Source organism: Maylandia zebra, linkage group LG7 (assembly GCF_041146795.1).
Source record: "Maylandia zebra isolate NMK-2024a linkage group LG7, Mzebra_GT3a, whole genome shotgun sequence".
Classification (NCBI taxonomy): domain Eukaryota; kingdom Metazoa; phylum Chordata; class Actinopteri; order Cichliformes; family Cichlidae; genus Maylandia; species Maylandia zebra.
In genome coordinates, this window is record NC_135173.1 from 14,522,246 (window position 1) to 14,548,987 (window position 26,742).

The window sequence follows — 26,742 nt, forward strand, 5'->3', positions numbered from 1 at the left end:
TCCATAGAATAAATGTCTTTATTCATAAATGAAGTCAAACTATACATCCACCTAAGGAAGAAATTTCATTTCTTTTCTTTTTTTTATGTAAAAATCATACAAATCAGTATCTGTGTTACAAATGATAAATAATACATTGAAAACATTGTTAAAATTGACACAGTGTAAACAACACATAGACATAAAATTATGTTTTGGTCATTCACTGTTTTGTTTTTTACCCAGACTTTTTTTTTTACAAGTTGGCTAAAATACTGGTCTACATGCTGTGAGATTGGTGTTTTATTTCAAGCACACAGACTTATATAATCCAGCATTGTATCATCAGTTACTGCAAAGTCCAGCAATGAGCTGTGGAGCTGCATCACTCCAGGTTTTTTGTCAGTTGATCGTGAAAGAGTGAACTGTCACACTTGTGTTTTAAAGTGATTTCTGAATGAGGGCAGGTCGGAGCTGTTTTTCATGTCAAAGAAATGCCTTTGACATCTTTATATCTTTAAATATTCTCAGTGCAAATAAGCCTGCACTACCGTCTGTTCCAAGACCGGTTAGTATAAGTGTGTAAAACATCCATCAATACTCTGTATGTCACACTAAACAGTGCACTGTTGTCCAAATATCTAAAACATCGACACCATACATTGAAGACAAAAAGAAAATATACAAAATTCTAGAGTCAAATGCTCTGTACATTATTATGAACCCATTAGTGTGACTCAAAGTCTTTATAAAAGAAAATGTTGACAGAAAACATTTATCTCCTTTTGATTGATTGTACTGTTTTTAAGGAAATCCATCCTTGCAAAATCACATTTAACACAAAATTTTAATCATTACTTTAAAAAAAGATATTGCCTAAAAAAAAACCAAACTGTAAATTAATGAATTATATAATATTCCCTTTTGGGATCTTTTGGTACATTGTACAAAAACAAATAAACATTGTGCATATAAATTAACTGGCTCCATTCTTGAATCAGAAACAATTTTGTGGTTTATAATTTTATGAGGTTACAACCTAGTTTAGTGTATTTCAGTATATGAGTTTAACCTGTCTGCTTTATGAGGTGTACATGAAGAGGAAGTGATTTGCCTTTACAAACTTGAACCTGTGGAAATTTCAGACAGAACCATGACTAAGGTGTGCGTGGCAGAGACACAGCCCCATGTAAATGAGAACAAATAGCAAGTGCTCATCTTATCAAAGTGCTTTGTAAAAACATGAACGTCTAAAAGTACACACAGTCAACAACAGTCTTAACAAGGTCACCAGGACCACTGAGGAATTTCGACGAGGTGAACTTACACTTAGTTGTACCTACTTATTCACAGCTTCAACAGTAACAGAGGCATAAAGTAGACCGTGTAATAACTGTGCAAACATTTATACAGAAAATATCTTCAAAGTATTTACAAATACAAGGCCTGTCACTTCATGCCTCTCAGCTCTGACAGTTTTCAAGAAACTCATGGCAGTTGCATTATGTTCAGTCCCATTGTGCTTACAAGAGCTTAATGCTTCAGTCAGATGAGCTGGTCCTGAGTCTGAAGAGCAGTTTGACAAACAAAGAAACAAACAAAACAACAACAACAGCAGCAGTGACTGTTGGAGGGAGGAAAAAAAGCTACAGAAGGGGGACAAAATGTTCACAAACCAGGCTCTCCAAATGTCCTTCTACACTCCATGACCCCTGCTCCAGGGGGCCGGTCACAGTTGTGTGTCAGTTTAACCAGGTTGGGGGTGAGGCGATCGTATGCCAGCTTGTACTCGCGATCGAAAGCACCTGCAGGCGAGATAATGGTAAGTTAAGAATCTGTCAGCACGCTTTCTTTATATAAAATCTTTTATATCCATTAACTACAAACAGCAGGCATTTGAGAATATCGGCAGAAGAATCTACAGTCTTCTAGCTAGCTGTTCTATTGTAGATGGTCAGAGAAATACTTTGGGTTATGTAAGGTGGTACTAAAACTGTGTTATGTGGATATATTCAAATACTTTAATCTTATACTTTGTACAGAGTACAAATGAGGCTAGTGTATTGCATCCAAGATGGCTGTTTACACAAAACTTTGTACAGGATATGTGAAAAAAAGAAGAAAAAAACCCGCCTGATGGAGTTACACAAAATGTCAGGGCATCATTAAAGCCATCAAGAGTCATTATTACATATTTGGGCAAAAGCAGTGGACTGACATTTCCAGTCCTGCTAAAATAACTAAAAACTAAAATATCCATGCTCTGAACTTACTGATATTAATGTTGTTCTTCCTCAAAGCCACCAGAGCAAGGAACAATAACTCTCTGTAGAGACTCCTTTTTTGGGAGAGAAAAGAAAAGAAAAGCAATGAGATTTTCCATTCATATGATTTTGCCGGTGTAATTTTACTCATCACACACCTCTTTATTTACTTACCTCTGTCTTTTAAAACCTAACTCAGGCCCCAACAGCTGAATGATCTGGCTCATGGGCTGATGCACATCACTCTTCTTAATGCTCCTCACGAAACCCTGCAGGAGCTCCACAGTGAAGAGTTGGCCTTCTTCACATAACCCGGAGCGAACCAGCGAGTTGGCACCTGCGAAGAGGGAGAGATTAAAATCACTGCGATCAAAGGTTCATTCATCTCATTTCTCTCATTAACAGATGAGAGAAATGAAGAAACGAAGTCTGAAGGTGTGGCTCACTGATAAGATGACTTGATTAATAGGTTTCCTGAGCTGAATTATGCATGATCTACTAGTTAATATGCATTGTTTCATTTGCATGTAAATATCTGACCTTACCGGGAAAATAATTTTCTGAAGGTAGCCTGATATCACCTTTTCTAATTTATTGCACTATAGTCTGTGAAAGTAAACATTGTATTAACTTACAGTGGGTGTTCCACAGGACGTAGCAGGGTTGAACTTTGTCTTGGTGCAACTTCAAATTGTCCCACATAATCCTCACGAGAACCTGCTTGCTGTCCTCCGATGACAGCATCTGAGGAGTCTGAAGGGGACAAAATACATAAAAAAGATGAATTCATTATTGCATTGTCCTCTGTAGGCACAAGTCGTGTTATGGTTTCATGCATTATATTTTGTTAGTTTTGATTTTTAATAACAACACTAGGAGTCACCAAAGTCCCAAATAATTTTCTGAGCTTTAGAAGTGCCAGTTGGTACAAACTGTTTCTGCTTGCCTTAGCGCTTGGCTAAGCTAATGAGCTACAATATTCACTTTTCTAGTTGCTGATGGCACACGGGATGACATCATTAAAGTATTCTGCGTGGGTGACAGGCTGTCATATTTACCTGGTCTTCGTGGCTACAGTGTTGGGAGCCCAGGATAAGAGCTGGCAGGTTACTCGGCAGGTCGAGCCTTCTGAAGTACCAAACAAGGTTCCAGAAGACAATGGGATGTTGGTCAACAACGCTTGGGGAGGAGATTGCCTGGTCGCCCTCATTCACTAACAGGCTCTCCAGCTCCTTCCACAGAACCAGAGGGCTCAAGTAGGGCACTGTTACAGGAGCAGAAGCAGAGGAGCAGGAGGAGGAGGAGGATGAGGCTGGGCCTTGGCCAGCACCCCCACTGCTCTCCCGCTTCTGTGCAGGAGCTGCAGACGCCTCAGCTGCACCGTCTGTTGTGGAGATTTTTTCCTCGGGATTGGGTGGCAGGGATGTATCCTCCTCTTTAACCGGATTGCTTTTCTTAGACGACCTGATGAGAGACAGAGAGTGGATCTGTTTAAATGGGCCACGGGGATAAAAGATGTTTTGTCTGTGTCTGTGTGCCTTAGTGCTCTTTTGTAAAAAGAAAAAAAAAATGTTCCAGACAATTAGCAAGATACTATAGAAAAGACAATCTAGCACAATGTTGTAACTGAAAATAGCCCAAATTGATGGCTTTAACTATTCAAAGTGCTTGAGCTCTCTTTGTAAGCATAGTGTGCTGTGTAAATTTTACCTGCTGTGCGGTCTCAGATCTTTGATTTCCACATTGAGAAAAGGCAAGAAGGCTGTGCCGCAGAAAGGACAAGTGCTGTTGAGGTTTGAGTCATTTGCCGTCCATCCTGCCATTATCTCCTCATCATACACCAGACAGTCACATGTCTTACAAAGTGAACAGCTAGACATCAACACCTATAAAAGAAAGCGTCAGGTTCAGAAAGAAACCATCACACTGCCTGAGCGAGCCTACAGACAAGAGTTGGACTGGGATTGTTATGTGCTGGTGCCTTACCTCTACGGTGTAATTGGGAGTGGGTTGGAAGCGGCCGGTGTCGGGGGAGGAATCTGGAGTGTGAGGAGTTTTGGAGGGAAGTGCCAAACCACCTGGATACAGTGGAGGATTATACAATCAGACACAGAACGCAAAGCCAAGACTGAACACAGCTGTCAAAGCTTGAAATATCTGGATGAAACTAAGAAAAAGTGTCCAGCTGAAACAAAGCAGCAATTACTTTATTAAAATCTGCAATGAGTGTTTGTATTTGTGCCGCAGGTTTAGTGAGTCTGTGTCTCTGCTTGTGTGCACGTGATTGTGCATGCACGTGTACATGTTGAAGTGTGTTTAGCATAGGGCCTGTGGCTGGGTGCAGAAAAACCTACACACTGCATCATCCCTCACGCCTGCTGGCCTACTTTCCAATAGAACAACACCCAACTCTTTCCATCACTGAGGCCTACTCTTACTCTAAATTTAGACTGCCAAGAAGTGTTTTCATGCAAACCTGCACAATGCTGCAGTTATAATGAGCTTGTAACAACAAAGCTTTAAGCCATGAGTTTTTTAGATTAGAGCTGCTTCTAGCAGGAAAGGGACCTGATTTAATTGACTTTGTTGATCATCCAGTGTAAGTATCAGTAACGTTGTAAAATAACAATGTAACACACGAAAATAAAAGCTTCACTACAACAATATTTATTAAAAGATGTGGAACGAACCAGAAAAGGAGTTGTGTCTGAACACTCTGTTTGGGGTGCCAGGGCTGCCCAGGTTAGTATGATGATGCCCAACGGGGCTTCTCCTGACTCGGGACACGCTACCATGCTGTGGGGATGTAAATCCATCTGGATCTAGACAGGAGTCATTATCAAGCAGCGAGAAGCAATCGGCCTCTCCTGAGGTCAGTGAGGACACACTCATGCGGTCACAGTTTGCGTCCTGCAGGGGGCAAAAAAGAACTGTAACTAGATTTCATCCTAGAGCCAGTAATCCCAAATATGCATGAATTATTTATATGTTAAAAAAATTCTAACCTGTGTTAGTGAAGTTTGAGAGGACAAACGAGAGTAGAGACGACTAGCTTTCTCAGCCACACCCTTTCCTGCTGATATAACGCTGCTCTTGAAGATGTCGAGAGTTGGGGTGAACAGTGTTTCCATGGAGAACGATGAAGTGGAAGGAGTGGGTGATGACGGTGAAACCAAAGAGGGAGGCCTCTCTCTGTCTTTGTTACAAATACCAAGAGGAAGAGATGGAGACTGCCTCAGCCTCTCCTTTGTTTTGGCAGGCAGTGGGAGGTGTGTAGTGGATTGAACTAGGGTTGAGGATTGCGGGGAGGAGTGGGGAGAAGAGGCTGAGCGGAACAAAGGGCTTGAGGGGTTCTGCAGGTCCATACTGGGCGTGCGGCTGCTCAAGGGGCTGTTGCCATTATTCATGTACGTTTCAATCTCCTCGGCCAGGTTGCGCCTAGAGTTGGATGCACTGCTGTTGTCATGGTCACATTCCTGTACGGTCGCTGTTGCCATCAGCGACAGGGGATCAAATCCCATCTCAATACCTGTCCTCCTCACTGTCCCGGCATTGCAGATAACGCCGGCCCTCTCCACTGGGTGTTTCTGTTTATCAGTCTCTGTGACCTCTTCCTCTACTTCATGCAGTCTGTCAGAAGCAAGGTGAAGCTGCTTTGATGTACTTAGAATGGGGACACTGAGCCTCAGAGTTCCCTGTCCACCAGACAAGTCCAGAGAATTTGGCCTCTCTGCCTTTGGCAAAGCTCCACTCAGAAGAGTGTCACTAGATGGACTGGAAGCCAGCCTAAGGCCACTGCCTGTGACAAAAACACATTTGAAAGCATTCAGCTGAACGGTACATAGTGGTTATACGCAGTAATAAAACGACTTCTTGAGAGTCTGCTTTATAAATAAAACATTGCTGTGTTAGCATCTTTTGATTTGGAGGCACTGGGAGAAAGAATGGAACCTCCACATCAAACGCTGCAGTTTTGAACAACATTTAGATTGAGAATGAACACTAAAAGGCATTTTTGTGCGTTTTTGGCTAGTCCACTGAAATCTGTGGCATTATTGTGCTCTTGCATTATTCTAAAAAATCCTGTTAGATTTGAATGAATTGTTGCTGGTGTTCTACTGTTCACGCCAACATGAAGCTGCTGCAGGGACGAGGAGGAAGGGAAACTGGCAGCTCTGCGGTTCCTTAAGGGATATGTGTTTATCTTACAATACAGCTGTATTGCATTTTAAGCCAAAAGTAATAAGTTATTAAGGCTCTGATAAAATGCCACACCAATTACAGAGGACTACTGATTATGAAGACTGAAAAATTAGAAAAACAACACAAAGTCAGACACCGCATGTCATGATTTGCAACAAAATTCAAGGCAAAAGTCATCTGCTTACATAACACGTTTATCCATCAGCAGATTGTATTTTTTTTTAATGAGAAACACCTAAATTTAACAGCAAATGGACAAGAAAAAAAACCACTTTACACCCACAGCCAGATGTGATACCACCAGCTTTTAAAGGCAAAGCATCCATTTTGCAGTGAGCTGTGAGTCACTTTTTGCAGAAATAATCCCCCAGTGTCAAAGATACGACATAAAAGCAATCCATAACTCACTTGACTTGACTCCTTTGTCTTCCACTAGGGCTGTGCCATCACTCTCTCTGCTGCACAATCTCTCTTCCTCCTTAGACAAGGAATCATAGCCTTGGTCTGACTGTTCACCTGAAAAAGATAAGGAGAAATCACTCCGCTGACGCTTACTTTTTAAATGTCCTCTCACTGGTGTTTTGTTTCTTCCTCGAGTGAATTAGAATTTGTTCCTATTAGTCTCCATGGAAGCTTTATATGAGACAACTGATCAGAGAGTTTTTGCTTACAAGCGCTTTGTGACATTCCCTTCAGCATGAAGCACACAAAACACCCAGAATAGAAAAGCAGGGGCACCAGAAAAGGAACAGAATATTTTTATAAAAACTTCATTAAATTCACAAGGTCAAATAGCAGGAGACAGTACAAACCTTCTCCACTGTGCTTGGAGTATTTTCAAAGAATTTGTTCACTTTCAGTAGTTTGATGAGACAAGTTGTGCCAGATGATATTGTTAGCGCAAAAGCTTTGGTCTTTTCAGCTTTGGTACTTGTCTTAGCTGCGAAGATGTGAGCTTACAAAAGAAACATGCCTACCTAACGCTATCCAACATAATACAATTTTCCCCAACCCCACCCATACCTCCACCACCACATATTACAGAGCAGACTTTATGTAAGTGCTTGTTTCTTGGCTTTTACATTTGCATTTTCCCCAATCACTTAAAATGTAATTTGAATGCAATTTGCCTTTAATGCATAATTCAAAGATTTATTATATGTATTTATTTATGCTTTTGACTGGGCTGGTTTAAAAGCAGCAGAAAGTTTTAAAAGTTATATTTAAAAGCAAGAGTAAGAAAGCAGCTACACAACAAACTGCCACCACATCTCCATCTACGTTACGCCTTCTTTCTCTTATCCATGCCTGAATGGACCCTACCACCAGCCGAGGGCGGGCAAGCCGAACAAAAAGGATATAAAATGTAAATAAATAACAAAAGGTATCACCTGTTATTTGCTTACATGCTGAAAGGTACCTATAATACGGCACATGCAGCACACATATTGTATATCTATGTATTTAGCAGAGTGCCTTTGACTACACATCCCCTTTATTCCCTATTGCTTTCACACCATTAAGTAAATAATCAGGGATCAAACTATCCTTGATCCTTGCACCTCACCATCCATAGCATCTAACCACAGAGGAAAAAACAAGACACGACACAACCACTAAAGAGATTTTCGCTCTGATTACCTGGCATAATTCCATAATATCAAAATAAACAACAAAAACGTCTCTCTGATATAAATCAAGTACATCAGGTATGGGAAAAACCAACAGTGAAAACGGTGAACCTTTCATCACACCTTAATACTGGAGTCTTTCATATATTAGTTTGTGTAAAATGACTGAGAGAAAGTCAGTGCAGATGAATAATTAAGGTTTGAGATTCATGATGTTCTGCCACTTTTAAGGCAGTTAATTCAATCACATCCCATAAATCAGAGAGATATGAGGGAAAGTAAAAGGCTGCACGTAAAATAGATGGAATGAGAACGACATAGGGCAGTAGCTCTCTACCTGTACTAAATCCATCATCGCTGGAGTCCATTTTAGTGAAGTCGGTGTCGATGGAGGTGCGCTCAGCAGAGTCATTAGCGCTGTCCAAACTGCCATGGCTGACTGTGTCTAGATCGCTGCCGTCTAAAGGGAGATAAGAGCAGAGAGAAAGGGGATGAGAGAGGCTTCACAAAAGACAGACTACCAACAGGATTATGAAACCAGAGCTGCACTCACACTATATATGAGCGATGTATAAACCCTCACTGAACTGTGTTGCAATCATTATCATCTGCAGCAAACGCAGGAATGTTCTGAGTGCCACAGCATCAACCAGCGCTATAAGATTTATCTATTTTACCTCAAAGTGAAGAAAAGTGAACGAATCTTGCTCAAGACCGAAGATGCACTTACTATGATCGTGTTTTTATTTTGGGAATTTAAACGTTTAAAAACGTTAAGTTAAAATATGTGCAGCTGGGAAAAATGTCGTATCAAATGGTGTAAAGCATTACTTTTTCATTAAAGCCTATCACTCAATATGTCATTATGGTAATGAGGGTCTCTGCGGGTTGTTGTGGGAATTTGAGACTGAGATCAAAAGGAATCTGTATACTTTGACTGCCAGGGAGGAAAACCTCTTCACTTTGTGTAAAAGGTTTCAAAAAAAGCAAGGTAGGGAACCAGGATCAGACTATGTCGCATGAATTCATAAAGCAATTACAGTAACTAAGAAGAAAATACACCATTGATGAAGTCAGGAGTAATTTTCTGTAAATTTGATGCAGTCCAAAACATCTTAAAGCCTCACTGGGATCGAGTGTAAAGCAGTCACTACTAGTTTTACTTTTGACTACAGAACTGCCTTAATCGGAGTTCTAAGGAAACATTTTTCAGAGATGTTATTTGAGATGATAGTATCACACAGTTTCTGCAGATTTGTTGGCTACACATCCATGATAAGAATCTCCCATTCCACTAGATCCCAACAGTGCTCTGTTGGATGGAGATCTGGTGACTGTGGCTGCCATTTGAATACAGTGAACTCACTGTCATGTTCAAGAAAGCAATTTGAGATGATTTATGACACAGCGTGTTATCCTGCTGGAAGCATCCATCACAAAATTGTTACACTGTGATCATAAAAGGATGAAGATGGTCAGCACCAATACTCAGGTGAGCTGTGGTGTTTAGATAACATTTAGATGTTACTAATGGGCTCAGTTTGCCAACATACCCTCCAGCCTGAACCGCTAATACAAGACAAGATTGATCCATGCTTTTTATTTACAAGAGGCAAAAATATGATGTGTGTGATCTATGTAACCGCCCAGGAAAGCATTCACAGAGAATTACTGCTCTATACAAAATGTTTGGCCAGATGTTTGTGGAAGTGCTGTAGTTGAATGAAAAAAATATCTGTATGTTTTGTTTTGTTTTTTCACCAAAATATATGTAATTGGGTTGTTACAGACAGTCACATAATCAGGAATTTAATTTTTCCTTACCTGAAAGATGAGGATCTCTTTGGGAGTTCCGTTGTTTCCTTCCTGCTTGCTTGAACTGGAGCACACCGAGGAGCACGTTCCTCAGCTTTCCCCATAGAAAGTAACCTCCCCTGGTGGTCGATGGCCAGGTGCTCTCTAATACCGCCTGGAGAAGAAATACAACATATTTTAAGATTTAAGCTCCCATCTCAATCCAATATGCAAATTGCTTGCATTTTCTTAGTTGTATTGTTAACGACCGATAGCACGCACCTTGTTATAGTACCCATATGTGATAGCATTGGGTTGAACTCCAGCTTTCTTCATCTCAAACAGCACCCTCACAGCCAGGACTGGCTGGCTGTACTGTCCACACAGCTGCAGCAGCACACGGTAACAAACCTTGGAGAAAAAAAACACGTTAACACTGAAAATGTGCAGCGTCGTCTTTTCTGAATCATATCGGCAGATCTGTATTGTTTTCTTATCCAGAGCAGTTTCCTACCTCATCTGGAGCCTGCAGCTTTTTGTCCTGCATTTTCCTCAGCACATCATAAGCCGTACGCAGCGCTCGCACCTTGGAGTGGCAGTTGCCAACAAATCCTGGCAAGCAGATAAACCACAGGCCGTAGCAGTGGCGAAGCAGACACTTGGACCACATCTGAGGCATAGATGAATATGTTTTGGCCATCCTTTGAGCTGATTTGATCTCCTAAGATGAAAAAGATCAGATGTAAATGTGATTCATTGTCTATTAACAACCAGATTTGCATTTTGGATTCACATTCATATCCTTACACATGATTATGGAGAATAGGTACAGGAGTAAATGTGACATTAATTTGAACATATTTAGGTTTATCTTTGTTCATGAAAGAAACCAAATTGACATGAAGATTCTTAAGGACCTGTTTAGAGCGTCTAAAGATGGCTGTGGGGCTGGCTGGACTGCTGTGGCGTGAGGCTATGCCTGCCGATGAAGGACTTGCTCCCTCCAAAGGCTCCAGAAGCTCAGCATTTAGCACAGGAAATGCAGAGTAGCTGCAGAAAGAAATGTATACTCCCTTATATACAGTTACATAAGCTAAAAATAGACATGGATTGCTCATAAATGCTAGCAAGCTGAGTTATTCCTACAACAGTTTGGTTCTTCCCTGAGGCACCAACATAAGAATCCAAAAGTAATGTGTTACAGCTCAAAATAACCACACAGCCCTGTGGCAGTGACAAAGTCTAACAACGGAAGCAGTTTATGAGTCTGTCCTTTGGGAGCAGCACCCAGTGTGCTGCTCAAGCATACAGGACAGAGTTTTAAAAAAAGAAACCCCCTGTCTTGCCTCTCTCATTTAGAGATTCATCTGCAGTGTGGTACCTATAGCACAGAGGATGCTCCTCTCCCTGCGATGGCGGAGGCAGCTCTGGAGGGTTGATGTAGACTGTGTGCTCGCTGCGGTGCGATTCATCCAGTTCGATCAGTCTGGCGTCCTCTGGTCGCTCACTGTCCATCTGGTTTGCAAGAGAAACACAAATTCAGCAGCTGTCTTCATCTTTCCTTTTAGCTGTTCTCTAAACACAAATCTACAAGTGCTAAAGCTTTCTGGAAGCATTCAGATCCGACCAGATATCAGGGTCAGTGAGGACACAAAGATGTCAGTAATGAACCGGCCTGCATCAGAAATATGGCTTTTGCTCCAATTCCAGTTAACTACAGGGCACTACCGAATGCTTGATCCCGTGAATTCTCCAAGACCGAATTAATCTAGGCTGCAGTGACCTGGACAAAATTGATGCCATGTTACTCTAGGGACATGAAACCATTTAACTGTACAGCTTTGGCAGCACTACTTGATACTTAACTGCCACATTTGCTTCAGCTCCAAATGGACTTATCTGCTGTCTGGAGAGAAGCTTTCAAAGCCTGCCTGCATGCCTGCATGCCTTTCTGAGAACAACAGCAGGAACAAAGAGAAGCCGAGCAAAAGCATACATGCTCCTTTTTTAAAGAAAATCAGCTCTGAATAGTTTCCTGGGACATTATAAAAAGCCTACTGAGCTGATGTGCACTCACTTGGCTTGTCTGAATCGATTACCAGCTTATCTCGGGCATGAGTTTCACAAAAACGTTAATATTATGGCAGCGGCTGAATAGTTCCCCGGTGTACTGGATTACAGGGTTTGTTCCACTCAGTTGAGTGGATGATTCAGTCACCGGACCCTCACTGACCTGTTTGCCCTCACTTCAATTCTGCTCTGTGTTTCTCTGTTTGTTGCCCTTCCTCTTACACCCGAGAGCTCTTTCTCAATCACGCATTTGTTGTCAACCTCAGCAGCAATGACGCTGTATGAATCAAGGCTTCCACTTCTCAATAATAACCACAATGACCATTAATACAGTTCAAACTCTTCAAGCAGGATGTAAATGTGACTTCCTGATTGCACAAGTGTACTAGCACACACACACACGTACACACACGAACAGAGGAGGCGGATGTTTTAGTGTTTTTGTGCGAGGGTGTGACAAAACAAGTTGTCAGTTTGTGTTCATAAAATCTGTCAAGTCTACGAAGAATTAGCACAAACTAATAATCAGCACATCCCACGGGATTTCAACAACAACAACAACAACAAAAAGGATAACGCAGATTTCTGACATCTAATGCATGTCATCACATTAAAGACATTTTCTTTCTAGCCCTCTGTTACACCACCTTGATTTATTCAAAATAAGTGCACATAAATATAATGTACATTATTAAATCCTTTGATTGGGATCAATGTGGGAAAATGTTAAAAATATTTTATTTAAACAGCAGCATAGGATTGAGTAACTTACCTTTCCTCCACTGGAAAATAACTGATAGGCAGGGACCGTAACGACAAGCAAAGGAGAAGAAAGAAATGACAAGAAGGCAGATAATCAGAACAGCAGAAGAAGCAAAAAGAAGACAGAAAACATCTTTAAAAAGAAGCAGACAATAAAGTTGATGGAAAAGCTTAGAGCTGATCTTACAAAGAGGCCCAAGAGATGTGCTGAAGTGTTAATTACTTTTTGTTTATTGCCTTTACTTTCGGTTAATTGCTTTTTCATTCTTTTTGAAAATTAAATAAAGTCCAAAAAAGGTCTTAATTTAGAGGACAGTGCGTGATTAATTGTTCCTCTAAATGTTTCTGCTTCTTTTTTAGAGAATTTCTGCCAGCAGTCAGAGGCCAGACTAAATATCGCTCAAAGAGCGTTTGTTCCTACGCAGCAGAATGATTTTGATGAATCATCTCTGACACTGAAACTCCATAATAAAGATTAGCTGTAAACCTCACCTTATCAACACACTCATCAAAGAAAGCCAGGCTGGCATCTTTATCACTGACAAAGGAGCACTCTTCTATGAAACGACTGAACATTTGAGTCTTGGTCATGAGGGAGTAAAACCTCTGATGGGAGCGGTCTCTGCTCTTCAAGAAGCCTGTAAAAAAGAAAACGAAATTATTTATTGAAAATCTTAAAAAGTGGGGAATTCATATCCGTCTCATGATTCTAAATCATTGCATTTACTTGTCAAGCCCTTGCAAAATATTTATGGGGTAAAGATGCAGCCGTAACCAACATTTCCGCAAAATAAATGCTGTGTTATGAAACAATTTGTTCTCCACTGCTCCTCTTACATAATAGCACACAGATGTGCAGGGACATTGTGCTATTAATCGCAGTGGCCTCTCTGACTTGTCATCCAACCCTAATTTCCACCGAGGCTTAACATAAATCACAACAGTCATTACAGCTCTGATTTGAGGCCAGCTTAGCAGCATTCAGACCTTAACCCCGCGACTTACTACAGCACTGAATCACAGAGGGAGGGGAGCCATGACCTGTCAGCATGGTTTGCCGTGACTTAGTATGGTGAATATTACTGGCTGAGAGTGACACATACCTTGGATGTCAAAGAGGGAGCTGGCATCAGTGGTTTTCTCGGACGGGGCTTGGGTGATGGGCAACAGATAGGAACGGTAGCCTCGCAGGATGGCAGCCATGAAGCGCAGGAAGGCCTCCTGGATCTCGAGCTCTAGTGTGTGCAGGCTTTTTCCACTTTCAAGCTCACAGTCGGTCACTGTGTGATCCATCTGCACATCTTCATGGTTTAAATGACCACCTGAGGGCACACAACAGCTGATGTTTTAACAATCCATACGCGCGTAAACCACCTGATAGCAAATAACCGGTTATTTAACCAGACACCAGTATTATTATTACCACAGACCACACACTTTTTCCACAAGGAAAGAAGTATTAAGTACAGCACTCAAGACTGGAGTAAAAGTGAGACTGTCAAAGTCAAATTATGTATAATACTCTGATTTTCACAGCAGACCTAGTTAAAAGAAATGCAGAGACCAACTTGCCAACAGGTATAAAGCTAGCAAAAACAGACCACTTGGCATGATGTCGCAAGCAAATTGTTCCTGTCTAGACCAGTATTCATGATGTCATGTTGTTCAAACACCACAGCGAAGATCTAGATTTTATAAGAGGCAGGACATAACAGTTCATTTTTGCATAATTTAAAAGATTTTTAAATTAAATAGAAATAGAATAATAAAAACAATAATCTGAATAAATCACTAATGAAAGAATACCATATATGGAATAAGAGGAAGGGTGAGGATCAGTTAAAAAACCATAAATGGCGAATGATACATGGTCAACATGCTCTTCTATAAAAGAACTAATCATTGCACTATTTTATTAACGGAACAGTGAGTGCATCCTGTCAGTTTTCCTGTAAAGCTGCCCATAGAGGCTGACTCAACAGACTCATGTAGCCTAAGCAACCAAAATTATTCATGAAACCACTTAGAGGATGACACAGCATCAGACTGGACTCACCCTCAATGAGCTGCTGATAGAGCTTATTCAGACTATTGAGAAGATGCTTGCAGGCTCTCCTGGGCAAGATTTTCCACGTAAGAGCCTTCTTGTCATCTTTTCTGAAAGCACAACAGATGGTTGTTGTTACACGGGAGGACAGTTAGGAAACAAAAAAGATATGAGGGAGGGAGGATTCACTGATATCCTCACAGAATACCTTTTGAATTGATGTGGGAGACCAGTGGGATCCAAACATGTTTTTTTTTCTGTACAGTAAAAATACTTCACATTCCACCTCTTATCATTACATAAGAGTTGATTTGAAGGTGGCCATCTAGTAGCACAGACTGGCTGCAGTAAGAGGTCACTTACTGGGAGATGGTGTTGGTGTCCAGATCCACACAAGTGATGTCAGCCGGGGGGACGTAAAGATCAAAGTACCGGGAGTCCATGCCCACAATGAAAGGGCATGGTGCACTAAGAACATCTGCCAGAGCCAGCGGGCACAGAGGGATGTATGGACATGGCCAGTGGAAGGGAAAAATCATCTGAAAAGGATCATAAGTAAAATTACTATAAACAATATATACAAAAGATTTTTATGGTCCCATGAAAGACCTTCGTTTTACTGTCAGGAAAAAAAGAGGATTAAAAAAGACAATACTTACAGACACAAGGGCCTCGGTTACACTGGTGAGTACAGCGGGGCGCAGGGAATGAACCAGGATCTTGTGCTCTGTGACAGCCAACACGAGCAGAGTGGCAGCATTTTTGGGGCCCAGATTCAGGAGCAACGTGGAGAGGCTTCCCCCACTACCACACAAAAACACACGGCAATTTAAAAAACAACAACAACACAAGTTTTCAGATTAGGATTGCAAAAAATGCAAGATGTTGTAATTCTGAAATTTATTGTTATCTTTACCTGAGTGGGAGCGGAGAGGACACAGGTTGGCTCAGCATCAGGCTGTCATGTGGAGACAGCTGTGGAAGACACAAGCAAAATTTAGTGAGTTAGAGCAAATTTAACAAAGAACCCACCCGTACAAAGTTGAAGTGATTTCTCATAAACTCACCTGGACTAGGATGCGCGGTCTCTGAGTGGAGGGAAACGGCACATTTTGCATGAAGTGAGAGATGTGCCTGTGAGTAAAAAATCAATTCAGTTAGTAAAGTTGTAACACTTCTTACTTTTGTATGATTTATCAGGCTGTGAGCTAAAGTGTCTGATTTGAAAGGGATAAAATCTGTAAAAGTTGCTAACTTTTCAATAGGCAGGGAATGTGGCCCAGAGATGGAGTATCGGTAGAGGAAGGTGAGAAAGCTCCTGAAGGACTGGAAGAAGGGCCAGTGGGAGAGTAAGCAGATGCTCTTGTTGCTGTAAACATTTCTGGTCTCGTCAGGTCTGAGATCAGAGCTTGGCAGGCCGAGCTGTGAGCGCTGACGCTCAGACAGGTTCTCCTCTGGGTAAGGCTCATAGAACTGGATAGCTGCTCCGTACACCTGCACACAAAGGGCCCCCAAGATAATTGCGTGAAGAATGCACAATGCATCTAAAGGATGCGCACGCTTGTTATCCTAATGCAAACCCAACAGTAGCCACAAGTCCCTTGAGAAACACATTCATTGAGCATGTAGTGGCGGCTTCACAAGAGAATTTTCAACATAATAAATCCGCCCTTTGAAGTTCCTTCTCCCAAATAAATACACAAGTCATTCCTAGCCTAAAGTGCCATGAGACTAGCCTGCAGACTAGAGGTTGCAGGCAAGAAGCAGTAAACACTGAAGCATCCAGCATTTAAAACTTGCACATCAGCCCAAGTGGTGCATGAGCCATCCATTATTCAAAAGATGAGCTACACTCAGCCGCACAATACAAAAAAAATCTTTTATGCTGCAGTGCTTTCAGAGGCTAACAGGCTTTTGGTATTCCAAACACAGCCTTTAGACCACTTTTGATTCCAGTCAGAGTTCAGAAGTTGATTAAGATTGTCTGGTATTCTTAGAAATACAGCTGCACTTCATAAACAGTCTAATCCATAAGGGATCCTAATTCTCAGTGAGAGACAGAGGTGGAGCTAAAGATAGAGATGCTAGCTGAAATGAAGCAATTAAGGGAGATATTTTGTATGTGTGGTATTGTAGGGGAATCATTAATTGGTGATGATCTCACCGAAATGGCCGTAAGCTGAATGGAGAAGTGTTTTTTTGGCCACTTCAGTAGGTGAGTACACAAAATAACAAGTAAAAGAAAAGAATACAAAAAAGCAACTACGTACAAGGGTGATTTTACCTTTTCTCCAGAGGCTCCCGTTAGTACAAATGTGGAAAAAACAGGCAGGGAGTGTTTGGTGTGTGCAGGCCAGCACTCGATCATTGCCCCCATGGGCAGGCAGAACATAGGCACTGACTCTGGCAGTGGAAAGGACTCATAGTCCTCTTCGGGGTACCTACACAAAAGACCTGGACACAAACACATGCAAGAAATGTTAAACATATTCTTTATATGAATACTGATAATGACTGACACAAATCCATGACTAAACTTCCTTTTTCTTTTCACTGCTACAAACTCTGCACAGTTTACCTGCTTTGTATGCGATTGTGTTTGCTTTAGCCAGAGACTTCTTGTAACAAAGGTAGACCGAGGATCCCCACTGAAATACGGAGAAAGATAAAGTTCATCACATAGCAGCAACAATCTGGGCTGTGTGGGCAGACAAACTAGGTTTAAGTGATTATTTTTCAGAGCTCTATCCCACCATGCTGCTGTTGAGGTTCTTGTCCACCTTGCAGAAGGTGTGAGGGGGCGTTTCCCCTTTGCCGGGGATGATAACGCAGACATCGGTGACAGCCAATGAGGTGTGTGGCTGGCTCTTTGGTGCACGGCGGTAGGTGATGTAGATGCGTTGGGAGGACGAGCTGCTGATGTTTGCAGGGCGGCCTGAGGGTGTGGTCTGAACGATGTGACATCCGGGTTTGAGTTTCTCTTTCCACTCATACAGAACCCTGAAATATCAGACGGTGTTGGTGACTTTTTATATTTTTGAAAACTGATCAAGACTTCAGACTGGAGCATGTGCATTAAAGCAGATTACAGTGACCCTAAGCGGAGGAGTTATTAGTGCTGCTGGGTGAGTAAAAGGTCAGTAAGTGAGGATTACTTCTTACCCGAGATCTGTCAGTGGAGGCTTATCTCTGCCTCGCTTAAAGCACAAGAATATCTGTGGGCCCCTTAGACTGGCTCCATTGAGCTCTGCAGAAAGGCCTGAGGGGGTAGTTTCAACACAGGTGAAGCCTGGGGGTACCTCTTCTCCCAGAGAGCGTATCACGACAGCGACATCCGTGATAGGGGCTTTGGGTTTCACAGATTTGGGACCAGCATCATCAAAGTGTAGATCCTCCTCTAGAGGCTTGGATGAGTCGGTGAGGCCAGCAACCACAAAGTAGTCTGCTACACGAGGCCCTTTATCCTCCATCATTTCCCATTCCCACACTGTTGGCTGCAAAATAAAAAAGTGGAAGTTGCATGGGGGGGTCAACAAAGTGCACTCTATACACTGGATAACCCTTAAATGTCCTTACTCTGTATTAGCTGTTGTACTAGATTTGAAAAAAGAGGCAAAATGCAGCATGTAAAATGTACACTTCTCCTGCAGTGCATTAAATTGCATACCATACCAAAGAAATAGCACATAATGAGAGCACATGGAAGCACTTAAAATACATTCCTTGCTGCAAAAACATCATATTTCACCGAGAAATATGGGAGGGCTTGCAACCAGTGACCTTGCTATATGCCATGGCTGGTTATGTAAAACAGAACACATGCCTCTGTAGAGAAAAAAGAAAAAAGGCGCATATGGAAACTAGAATTGAACTGTAACTGAGCACTCAGAAGTGAAGAGAGGATACGTTGTTGCTCGGCAAGCAGTTTTTTCTGGGCTTTTACAGCTGTAATATTCAGACAGCATTTATTTTGGGCTCAAAAACATCATGAAAATGAAAGGAATAGAGGGCGCGCCAGTGAATTAGCTTGTTATGGCTTTATCACAAAGCATGGAACCCTGGAAGCCCTCTAAGTGCTGGGCCAGCTTATTGTGGTTCAGTTGAAGAGCCTGGTTTATCTCTCTCAGCAGTTCGTCCACACACACTAGCAAACTGATAAACAGCTGCCTATTATTTTCCCCACTGGCGTATGTGGGAGGTAGAATAGTTGTCTCACTCCTTTGTGATGGATGTGTCACTGTTAGGAACCTTGGCACACAAGGAGCTATGGCCATATCTCATCTACTGAGGACTTTGGCTTCTACTGGCTTTAAATCTAATAGTCCCGTGTGTTGTTCCTCCCTGTGGCTGCGTGATGGTACAGATAGCTAAGCACTGCTTACAGGCTCAGAGTGCAAAACTAACTCCTAACACAAGAGCATGGAAAAAAGATAATTTGTAGAAGCAAGATACTGCAGCATGTTGAGTGATGACAGAGATTCAGTTGTTTACTGAACAAGATTTAGAATTTGGTATCTGACTGGCTTTCACTTTCAATCACAAGACCTTTTAAAATAATTTACCAGCAAAGATCAGTCCACTGTTTCATAAGCTTGTTTTTGAAATGATGACTCATCACCACCAGGTTCCTCCATCCTGACAGTCTTCCAGTCGACATTGTTTTTCCATCAGTAGTTGATGTTTTTTCGCAGTTATTTGTGCTGAGCCCTATGGTTACGCGTGATGACTCGGCGTGTAAAGAGCAAAAAGGTTTCTTGTTTTTTCAGATCTCCTTCAATACTCAATTTTATTTTATTGAAAAATATGTATGCATTCATTACACTGCCACTTATGCATTTTACAACGTAGCATTTGTTCCTCTACGGTTTACTCAGGTTCTCAAAAAAGTTTTTTATTCTGAAAAACACTGATGTATATTTATTTTATTGCTTAGCTGGTCTTGTTTTTATGTTGCTTCTGCGGTTCTACTTTTCAATGAACTATTCACATTATCTAACGGCTTTTAGAAACTTAAACTAGTGGAAATTATTGTTGTGTTTTAATATTTGTAATTTTATTGTAGTTGTGAACCACTTTGTGGTCCTTAAAGGAGGTGTTATATGAATTAAAGGTTCCATATAAGTAAGTAAATCTTACTTACTTATCTGGCAGAATGTGATGGCTTCTTTTCTTATGTTAGATAATTTACATTGTTAAACATCTATATGATAGTTAATTTTGGTCTTATTTTCTAAATAGGTTCTAACTATTTTAGAAAATAAGTCCTTCCCCATTAACCAAATGAACAATCAAAGTCATGAAATATAATTACAGGTGAAATCAGTTTAAAACCAGGTGAAATGTTTGCAGACTTTGACCCAAAATAATGCTGCTGGAAAAGCTAGAAGCGATTCTTTTACCACTTTCTTTCCTGCCCCAGAATTTCTAAGCAGAAATTTGTGTGTCACATCTTTTATCATATCGCCAGCTGTTCATGTGGCACAAAATCCTTTGTAATCCAGTGCCGAATCCATTTTACCTAATGACCTAACAAGCCGAAGGCCACAATAATTCTGTTCAGCTGATTCACCTGTTCTTTGATCGCGCACAACACTTACACAACATACCTGCTGCCAGTAGGTATTACACAAATGCTGACAGCTAAAAGCTAGACAGATGTGTCATATAATACTCAAAAGGTTCTGGATTAAATATAGATGTAATCTCCTGCTCCAACCACCACGACATTACTGCGTCTATTCCTCCCCCTCGACAGGAAGTAGAGGCCTAAAATTATATCTAATCCTCTCCATAGCAACAACATTAAAACTGAGCAGAGAACAGAAGGTTGAACATTTCTGACTCCTGTGATGATACACAGTCTTTGGTTTCCTTTAATCAGAATGCTGTAGATTATTTGTCTTTGCCTGGACCGATGTGTCTGAGAAACATGTTTTACCAGATGGAGAATCGGCCGCAATAATATCTTTTATCTGTTTATGTGAATTGATGTTTTTTTTTCCATGTGATTGTGGACGAGGAAACAAACACTCTTAGTAAACATGACTGCCCACAGTGTTTCCCTTTTATCTGGAAATGCTTTCTATTTTTTATCAGTGTGATATCATATTTAATACCACAGAGATGACTATGGTAAAACAGATTGGTTACTGGCCTGTATCATCCACTTTCATGTATGTGATTGTTCATCCCATCAATCACTAAGTGCATGTTCTAGTGACAACCCCCCCCCCCCCCCAACACAGAAATCAAACTGACTCCATCACAAATATTTTGACTGAAATTTAATTTTGAAATGTTCTCGTATTATCTCACTTATTCTAGGCAGTCTCGAGTTTACTAAACACTGGAAGTGAGCAAGTCACAGTCGCCACAGAAACTGCAACCGCTTCATTCACTGCATTTCTTAATAACAGGACAAATAAGGACACGGCGGATTTCCTCTTACTGCAAGCAAACCAACTTCCCTATTCGCATCCACTATTATTTGCGTGAGTCTCCGTCAACCGTCCGTTTTGCAGTAATTTGTTAACCACTTGTGCCATAATGTTCCTGACATTTCCCTCTTAAGCATCCTCAAACCTAATATTTTCTTTTCATGGTATCTGAGAGCATCACACCTTCTGTGTATCTTCTTATGTTCTAAAACATGTTCTAAGATGAGTTTTTTAAACTTGCATCAGTCCTATAAAATTGTTGCATCATTTTAAACATTCCTTTTACATTTGTAGCATTTGTATGCAGCACACTCTGATTATAGCTCTCAACTAAAATGCACTGCCTCACATTTTAGAAGTCCCAACTGCCAAAGCTCTGCAGATGACAAAACCCCTAAATATCAAACATGATTTTGTTTGCACCAAAATATATTTTTAAGTGCTGGATAGGCATTAAAGCCAATTTCGGAAATTAGAATGAACTTATATTTCATCAGAAGCAACATGACCGATTATTTATCCCCAGTCTCTTTTGATATTTCTTGCCAATAACATGTTTTTTTTTCTGTTTTGTTTTGTTTTTTGTTGTTGTTTTTTCAGAAGGCAGACATTAAACTTTGAAAAATCGATCCTCCCTCTTTCTGACTTCTGCTTGTGTGTTGTTGTAATTATGGCCCAAAAGACAGAGGCAGTGGCTGCTGGACAGTCCGAGTAGGGCTGTGGAGGGATTAGAGGGCTGTGTTAACAGCAGGGGGGCAGGGAGGATGGGCAGTGTGAACAGGGAGGGAACCACCACAACATTTCACTAAGCATCTGTTCCCCATGAAGCCATGAAGACAACCCTCACCCTCATCAGCCATTTGCACTCCTTATGCTGGACAGGGGGGAGCCCTGGCCGCTTGATGAGGAAACCACACACGCCCAAGATAAACAGAGCAGAAAGATGAAGGAGATAAGGTGGTGCTGAAAATAGGAGAACGCTGAAGGGCTTTGTACGTTAAGCTTGAACCGCACGTGCAAAAGGACTACTGGGTTAACCATAAAGTAAATGGTTAAAATTAAATAAATAGATTTTTTAAAAAAAACAACTGGCTACAGCGACCATAAAAATAAAGGGGGTTTCTCATATGCCCACATCTAAAGAGGCCATCTTATGGAGCACCGACACGGGAGGCAATGGAATAAGCCTCCATATGACTTCATTGTAACCAATGGGCGCAGTGTATACACAGAAAATCTCACACAGAAACCGATGCTCACCGCAAAGAATTAATCTGAGCTTGCATTGCATGAAGCTCTTGGACAGTGATATGACATGTTTGCCGTTAATTGTTCCAAGCAGCAATCCAACATTAAAATTAGCCTTCAGTGTATAACACACACAAACATAAAGCTACAAAAATGGGATCTCAGACATATAATATAAAAAAAAATAATAACACAAAAATTACTATAAGCACAGAAACTACGTGTGCGAGCGTCGCTTGTATTTTTTTTTTTTTAAAGATATTCGACAAAAGAAGAATCTACTCACATCACGACGAATGAAAGATGATCAGTCGAATATGAGTACACGCTGAAAATAAAACCCAGGTCCCCGTTGATGATAAATGTTTATTTCTTACAGTTCAGATTTAAATAAATTACCTACACATATATTATAATGTATAAAATAATAAAAAATCATTCACAGAGGGTTGGACCGACCAGAATAAATGGTGTATTCCCGAGCAGCGCTTTATCCAGACCTGCGCTGTTCACGTGACCGATTACAACCCTGACTGACGTCACTGATGACAGTGCTGTGACAGAGAAAAACGTCTGTGGTTCTGAAGAAACAGGTTTATACGGAACTGCACAACTTCCGAAAGCGCTACCACACCAAAAGAGTATTATTATTGCCATAAGCTGTACTAGTCGCATTTTGTCGCGAATGATTTTGTTATATTTATCTCGAAAGGAGCTATATAAATAAAAACGTATTTTACTTTCTTCTTATTATTATTTTTGTTATTGAGCTAACATAAAAAACGTCTCTGATAGAAATATTACAGTATAACTTTACTTTTACAACTTATTTATATCACCGCAATAAGCTTAAAACTGTTTTTCTTTTCATTTGATAGCTCTGTGAAACTTCTTGCATACGAACAGGAATAATAAATTCTGATGAGCTACACCTAGTTTTATTTAAATCTACTGAGTGACACAGTATTCCAGGATTTAACTGTAGTCATCCACACCGCTCAGGCCCACAACCCCCCACCCACCCATCGCCAAAGACAGACAAGACTCTTTTGATTTAATAAGCAAAGTACATTATTTTATTCTTAAAGGGAAAAGGGGCATAGAAACACTTATTCATTTTGGTAGTGCATTCAGTATAATCTGAGAATATTACATATATTAGGCTAATTATATTAATATAATTTTTGCAATAAATATAGGAATTATGATGATGGTGGTGATGATGATACTTTATTGCCAGACAACTCTGAACTTCACCACATTATCATTATTATTATTATTATTATACAATTTTATATATCACATGAACTCATCTATGACATGATAATCAAAAGGTTGTTGTTGTTTTTTTCCTCACTCAGCTGTTTAATGTTCAGTTATACCCAATGAAAGTGGTTTTATGCAGAGTAAAAAGTTACAGTATACTATAACCTTTTACTCTGCATAAACCCTGGCAGTCCTGCCCTCTGCTGCCCTTGTGTGGCGATTACTAAGACACACAGTTTGGTGGAAATTCACAAATGACCACATATTAATACTGGGAAACCCCATATAGCTCCAGTGGTGAGCAATACATGCACCAGTAGTTTTAAAAAGTTGCAGCTTCTCATGGAGCCCCTTGGGAAAATTAATAGTTAATTAATTAATTAATAGAACGCATAGTTCTGATTTACTCCAGTTTCAGATATGGTATTGTCTCTTTAATGCTTTTTAATGCTTATTATATCTCCAAGATAAGGATGGCAACACTGCAGTTTTATTGTTAAAAGAAAAACAGTTATAGGCTGAAGACAGCTACTACATCAAAAATGTTCAACATGGTATTGCTGAGATGTGCAGACTAGATGAAAAACATGATATAAGATTTGTGGCGTGAATGTGTTTGACAAGCTGCATGCTCACATTGGATAATGTATTCATTAGCAACAGACAGTAGGTGGCTTTTCATTTGTTTCTGTGAGATTGCAGGCACACACCCCGACTGCACCCTTGAAGAAACATAAAAACAACAAGATATCTGATATATTCTTAGGCAGTTAGCAGATATGCTGTTGTTGGTATTTCAAAGGTACTGTACAGGTGTTAAAAGTGACCAGGTTTTCTATGTAAAGGCCTAGTTATTGATGTTAAGTCATTAAACTCAACAAATCAAAATGCTCTTCAGAGCTAAATGATCATCATCACACTTTGGTTTAGCATGAAAATATATATATATCACAAAGGTCCAAACGGTCCAAACGGATATTTAAGTCGAACTGCCTGAGAATATTACATACCATTTTTCTGTCAGCTTGCACTAAATTCTCTGCTCTGTGCTCTTAACTTCATGGTTATGCTACAGTGTTAACTAAAAACTTACAAAAACAACTGTGGGCCTTGACTAGGCATTTATTTGTATTTTTAGCAGATGGTGCTTCCCACCCACAAACACCTGGAGCTGCCAAAGAGCTATGTAGTGATGCAGGTTCAGGTTTGACTAAACACAGTATTTATTACTGCACTGGTTACCAGCAGCGCCGTCACTTTAGAGAAGACTAAATAATTATTTTGTGACTTCACATAAATTGCTTGCAATCCAAGATCAGATGTGTTGTTACAAACACAGTTAAGTTCAAGTAAGATGAAGTGAGGTTCTTCCTGTCAAAGCACAACACAGCTGTCATACTGGGCTTTTTGCAGAAGCGTGAATGTGGAGTACTGACATTACCTGACATTTCTTGATCTCAGCAAATAGCTCAGTATGAGTTGAAGGGCTAAAGCAGAAAAACAGAACATTAAGTATCTTTATGTGTTACCCACAATGAAATAACAAGCAAGCTCCAAAGCTGACAATCACTGAGATCGCTGCTGCTGTCAAACAAGAAAACATTGCATCCATGGCAACAGCTGATGAGTTATTACAAAAACCAAAACCCAAAACAACAACATCAAAAAAAAAAAAAAAAAATGAGGGAAGAAATTAAAACAACTCTTTTAAAAAACGTGTTATTGCAATATCTACACATTGGAAGGAAGGAAGGAAGGAAGGAAGGGTGATTTATCCAACCTAATGTATGAGCCTACCTTGCAAACGACTAACAGACTGAGCAACAAATACATTTCAAAGGATTATCATTTTCTGATTTGATTCAGGATAACAGCTAGGCTAAAAAAGTGTGTGTGTGTGTGTGTGGGGGGGGGGGGACCAGCTGTGTTGGGGTTATTGTTGAGCTTTGAAATCAGCCATTAGTGTGAATTGGTCTGCCTTGTTAGCCTTGCATTAAAGGCAATAGACAGAGTTTTATTTAATATCAGATCAGAAAAATCCAGGTGAAATTACCATATAATGATGTCTGGTCTTTGATCGCATGAGACTATTGTTGATGACATCCTCCAGAGGATTAAAAATTGTTTCGAAAATGAACATCATTACAAGGAGGACATTAGACAAGAAAGTGTTATTGAAAAATTCTACGTTACACCTCAAGCTTGGAAAGGGGTCATCATCAAAAAAAAAAAAGTCATCCTTAGATAGTTTTTTGTTAAGTTATGTTGTAATTTATGTTAGGTCAGTCTGTCTTGTCTCTGCTAGCCAGCTAACTAGGCCTCTTAGTTAGCTAGTTTAGAGTTTTTCTGTTAAATTATGTTGTAAATTTATGTTGCATGTAGCACCTTGGTTCCTGGAGGAACGTTGTTTCGCCTCACTGTGTACTGTTAAACTGTATATGGTTGAAGTGACAATAAAGCCAACTTGACTTGATCATCAGCTGGTCATGCCAGCAGCACCAGTCTAATCAGCTCCTTGACTCACTCACACTTTTTCAGAAGTATACAGTTTTTCAGACCATCAGGGAAAAAGTTTGTGTTCTTTAGTTGAAAAATCCCTTGACAAAATTGGGAAGTGAGTCAGTGATTTGACTTAGACTTTCAAAAACTGTGTTTTTTTAAATGATTTATGTTTTTCTACAAATATATGCACGTCAGACTCTTAAGAAAACTTGCAACGTGTGAGTGCATGTAAATAGTGAACGAGTCAAAATATTGCATACCTTCTGCAACTGAAATATAAACGGAGGAGAAAGGATTTATTTCGTACTGTGGAGATTGTTTGTAATTTCCCATTAGTAAGCTGAAACGATAGATATTAGATATATTATAATCTATTTTATAAGTATTGATAGACCTAAAAAGAATCCTGTGTGTTAAACTATAGACATTTTACAATAAAAACGAGAATTAAAGAAAAATAACTTTTCAGGTCCCACCGAGATTTGAACTCGGATCGCTGGATTCAGAGTCCAGAGTGCTAACCATTACACCATAGAACC

The 26,742-nt window shown here is 40.4% G+C and overlaps 1 protein-coding gene and 1 non-coding gene across 4 annotated transcripts; both read right to left on the minus strand.

Moving 5' to 3' along the window:
* Positions 1-2: 2 nt before the first annotated feature.
* Positions 3-22,958, minus strand: dennd4a (DENN/MADD domain containing 4A). Of its 3 annotated transcripts, XM_012919636.4 has the most exons (31): positions 22,895-22,958; positions 22,722-22,763; positions 17,913-18,244; positions 17,504-17,750; positions 17,329-17,398; positions 17,035-17,204; positions 16,006-16,244; positions 15,818-15,884; positions 15,667-15,725; positions 15,410-15,554; positions 15,114-15,289; positions 14,760-14,860; positions 13,807-14,025; positions 13,196-13,341; positions 12,714-12,734; positions 11,253-11,386; positions 10,789-10,921; positions 10,386-10,592; positions 10,154-10,282; positions 9,902-10,046; positions 8,415-8,537; positions 6,855-6,962; positions 5,249-6,042; positions 4,934-5,153; positions 4,230-4,321; positions 3,954-4,129; positions 3,302-3,707; positions 2,879-2,996; positions 2,418-2,580; positions 2,253-2,317; positions 3-1,784 (listed from the first exon to the last, which is right to left on the minus strand). In XM_012919636.4, the coding sequence occupies exons 3-31, from the start codon at positions 18,221-18,223 to the stop codon at positions 1,648-1,650; spliced, it is 5,121 nt and encodes a 1,706-aa protein (XP_012775090.1). In that variant the 5' UTR covers positions 18,224-18,244; positions 22,722-22,763; positions 22,895-22,958; the 3' UTR covers positions 3-1,647. The 3 variants fall into 3 exon arrangements, with proteins under 3 accessions (XP_012775090.1, XP_076741925.1, XP_004553146.1); XM_076885810.1 differs by lacking the exon at positions 22,895-22,958 and having other exon boundaries at positions 22,722-22,888; XM_004553089.2 differs by lacking the exons at positions 12,714-12,734; positions 22,895-22,958 and having other exon boundaries at positions 22,722-22,888.
* Positions 22,959-26,670: 3,712 nt separating this feature from the next.
* trnaq-cug (transfer RNA glutamine (anticodon CUG)) lies at positions 26,671-26,742 on the minus strand. Its single transcript has one exon. It is a non-coding gene; the product is annotated as a tRNA-Gln (tRNA).

Coding starts and splice junctions, on each gene's coding strand:
- dennd4a (XM_012919636.4), bottom strand. CDS start 18,223: ATGATGGAGGATAAAGGGCCTCGTGTAGCAGACTACTTTGTGGTTGCT. Junction 10,047..10,153: donor CATATGGGTACTATAACAAG/GTGCGTGCTATC, acceptor TTTCTTCTCCAG/GCGGTATTAGAGAGCACCTG. Junction 3,708..3,953: donor GATCTGAGACCGCACAGCAG/GTAAAATTTACA, acceptor GTCTCTCATCAG/GTCGTCTAAGAAAAGCAATC.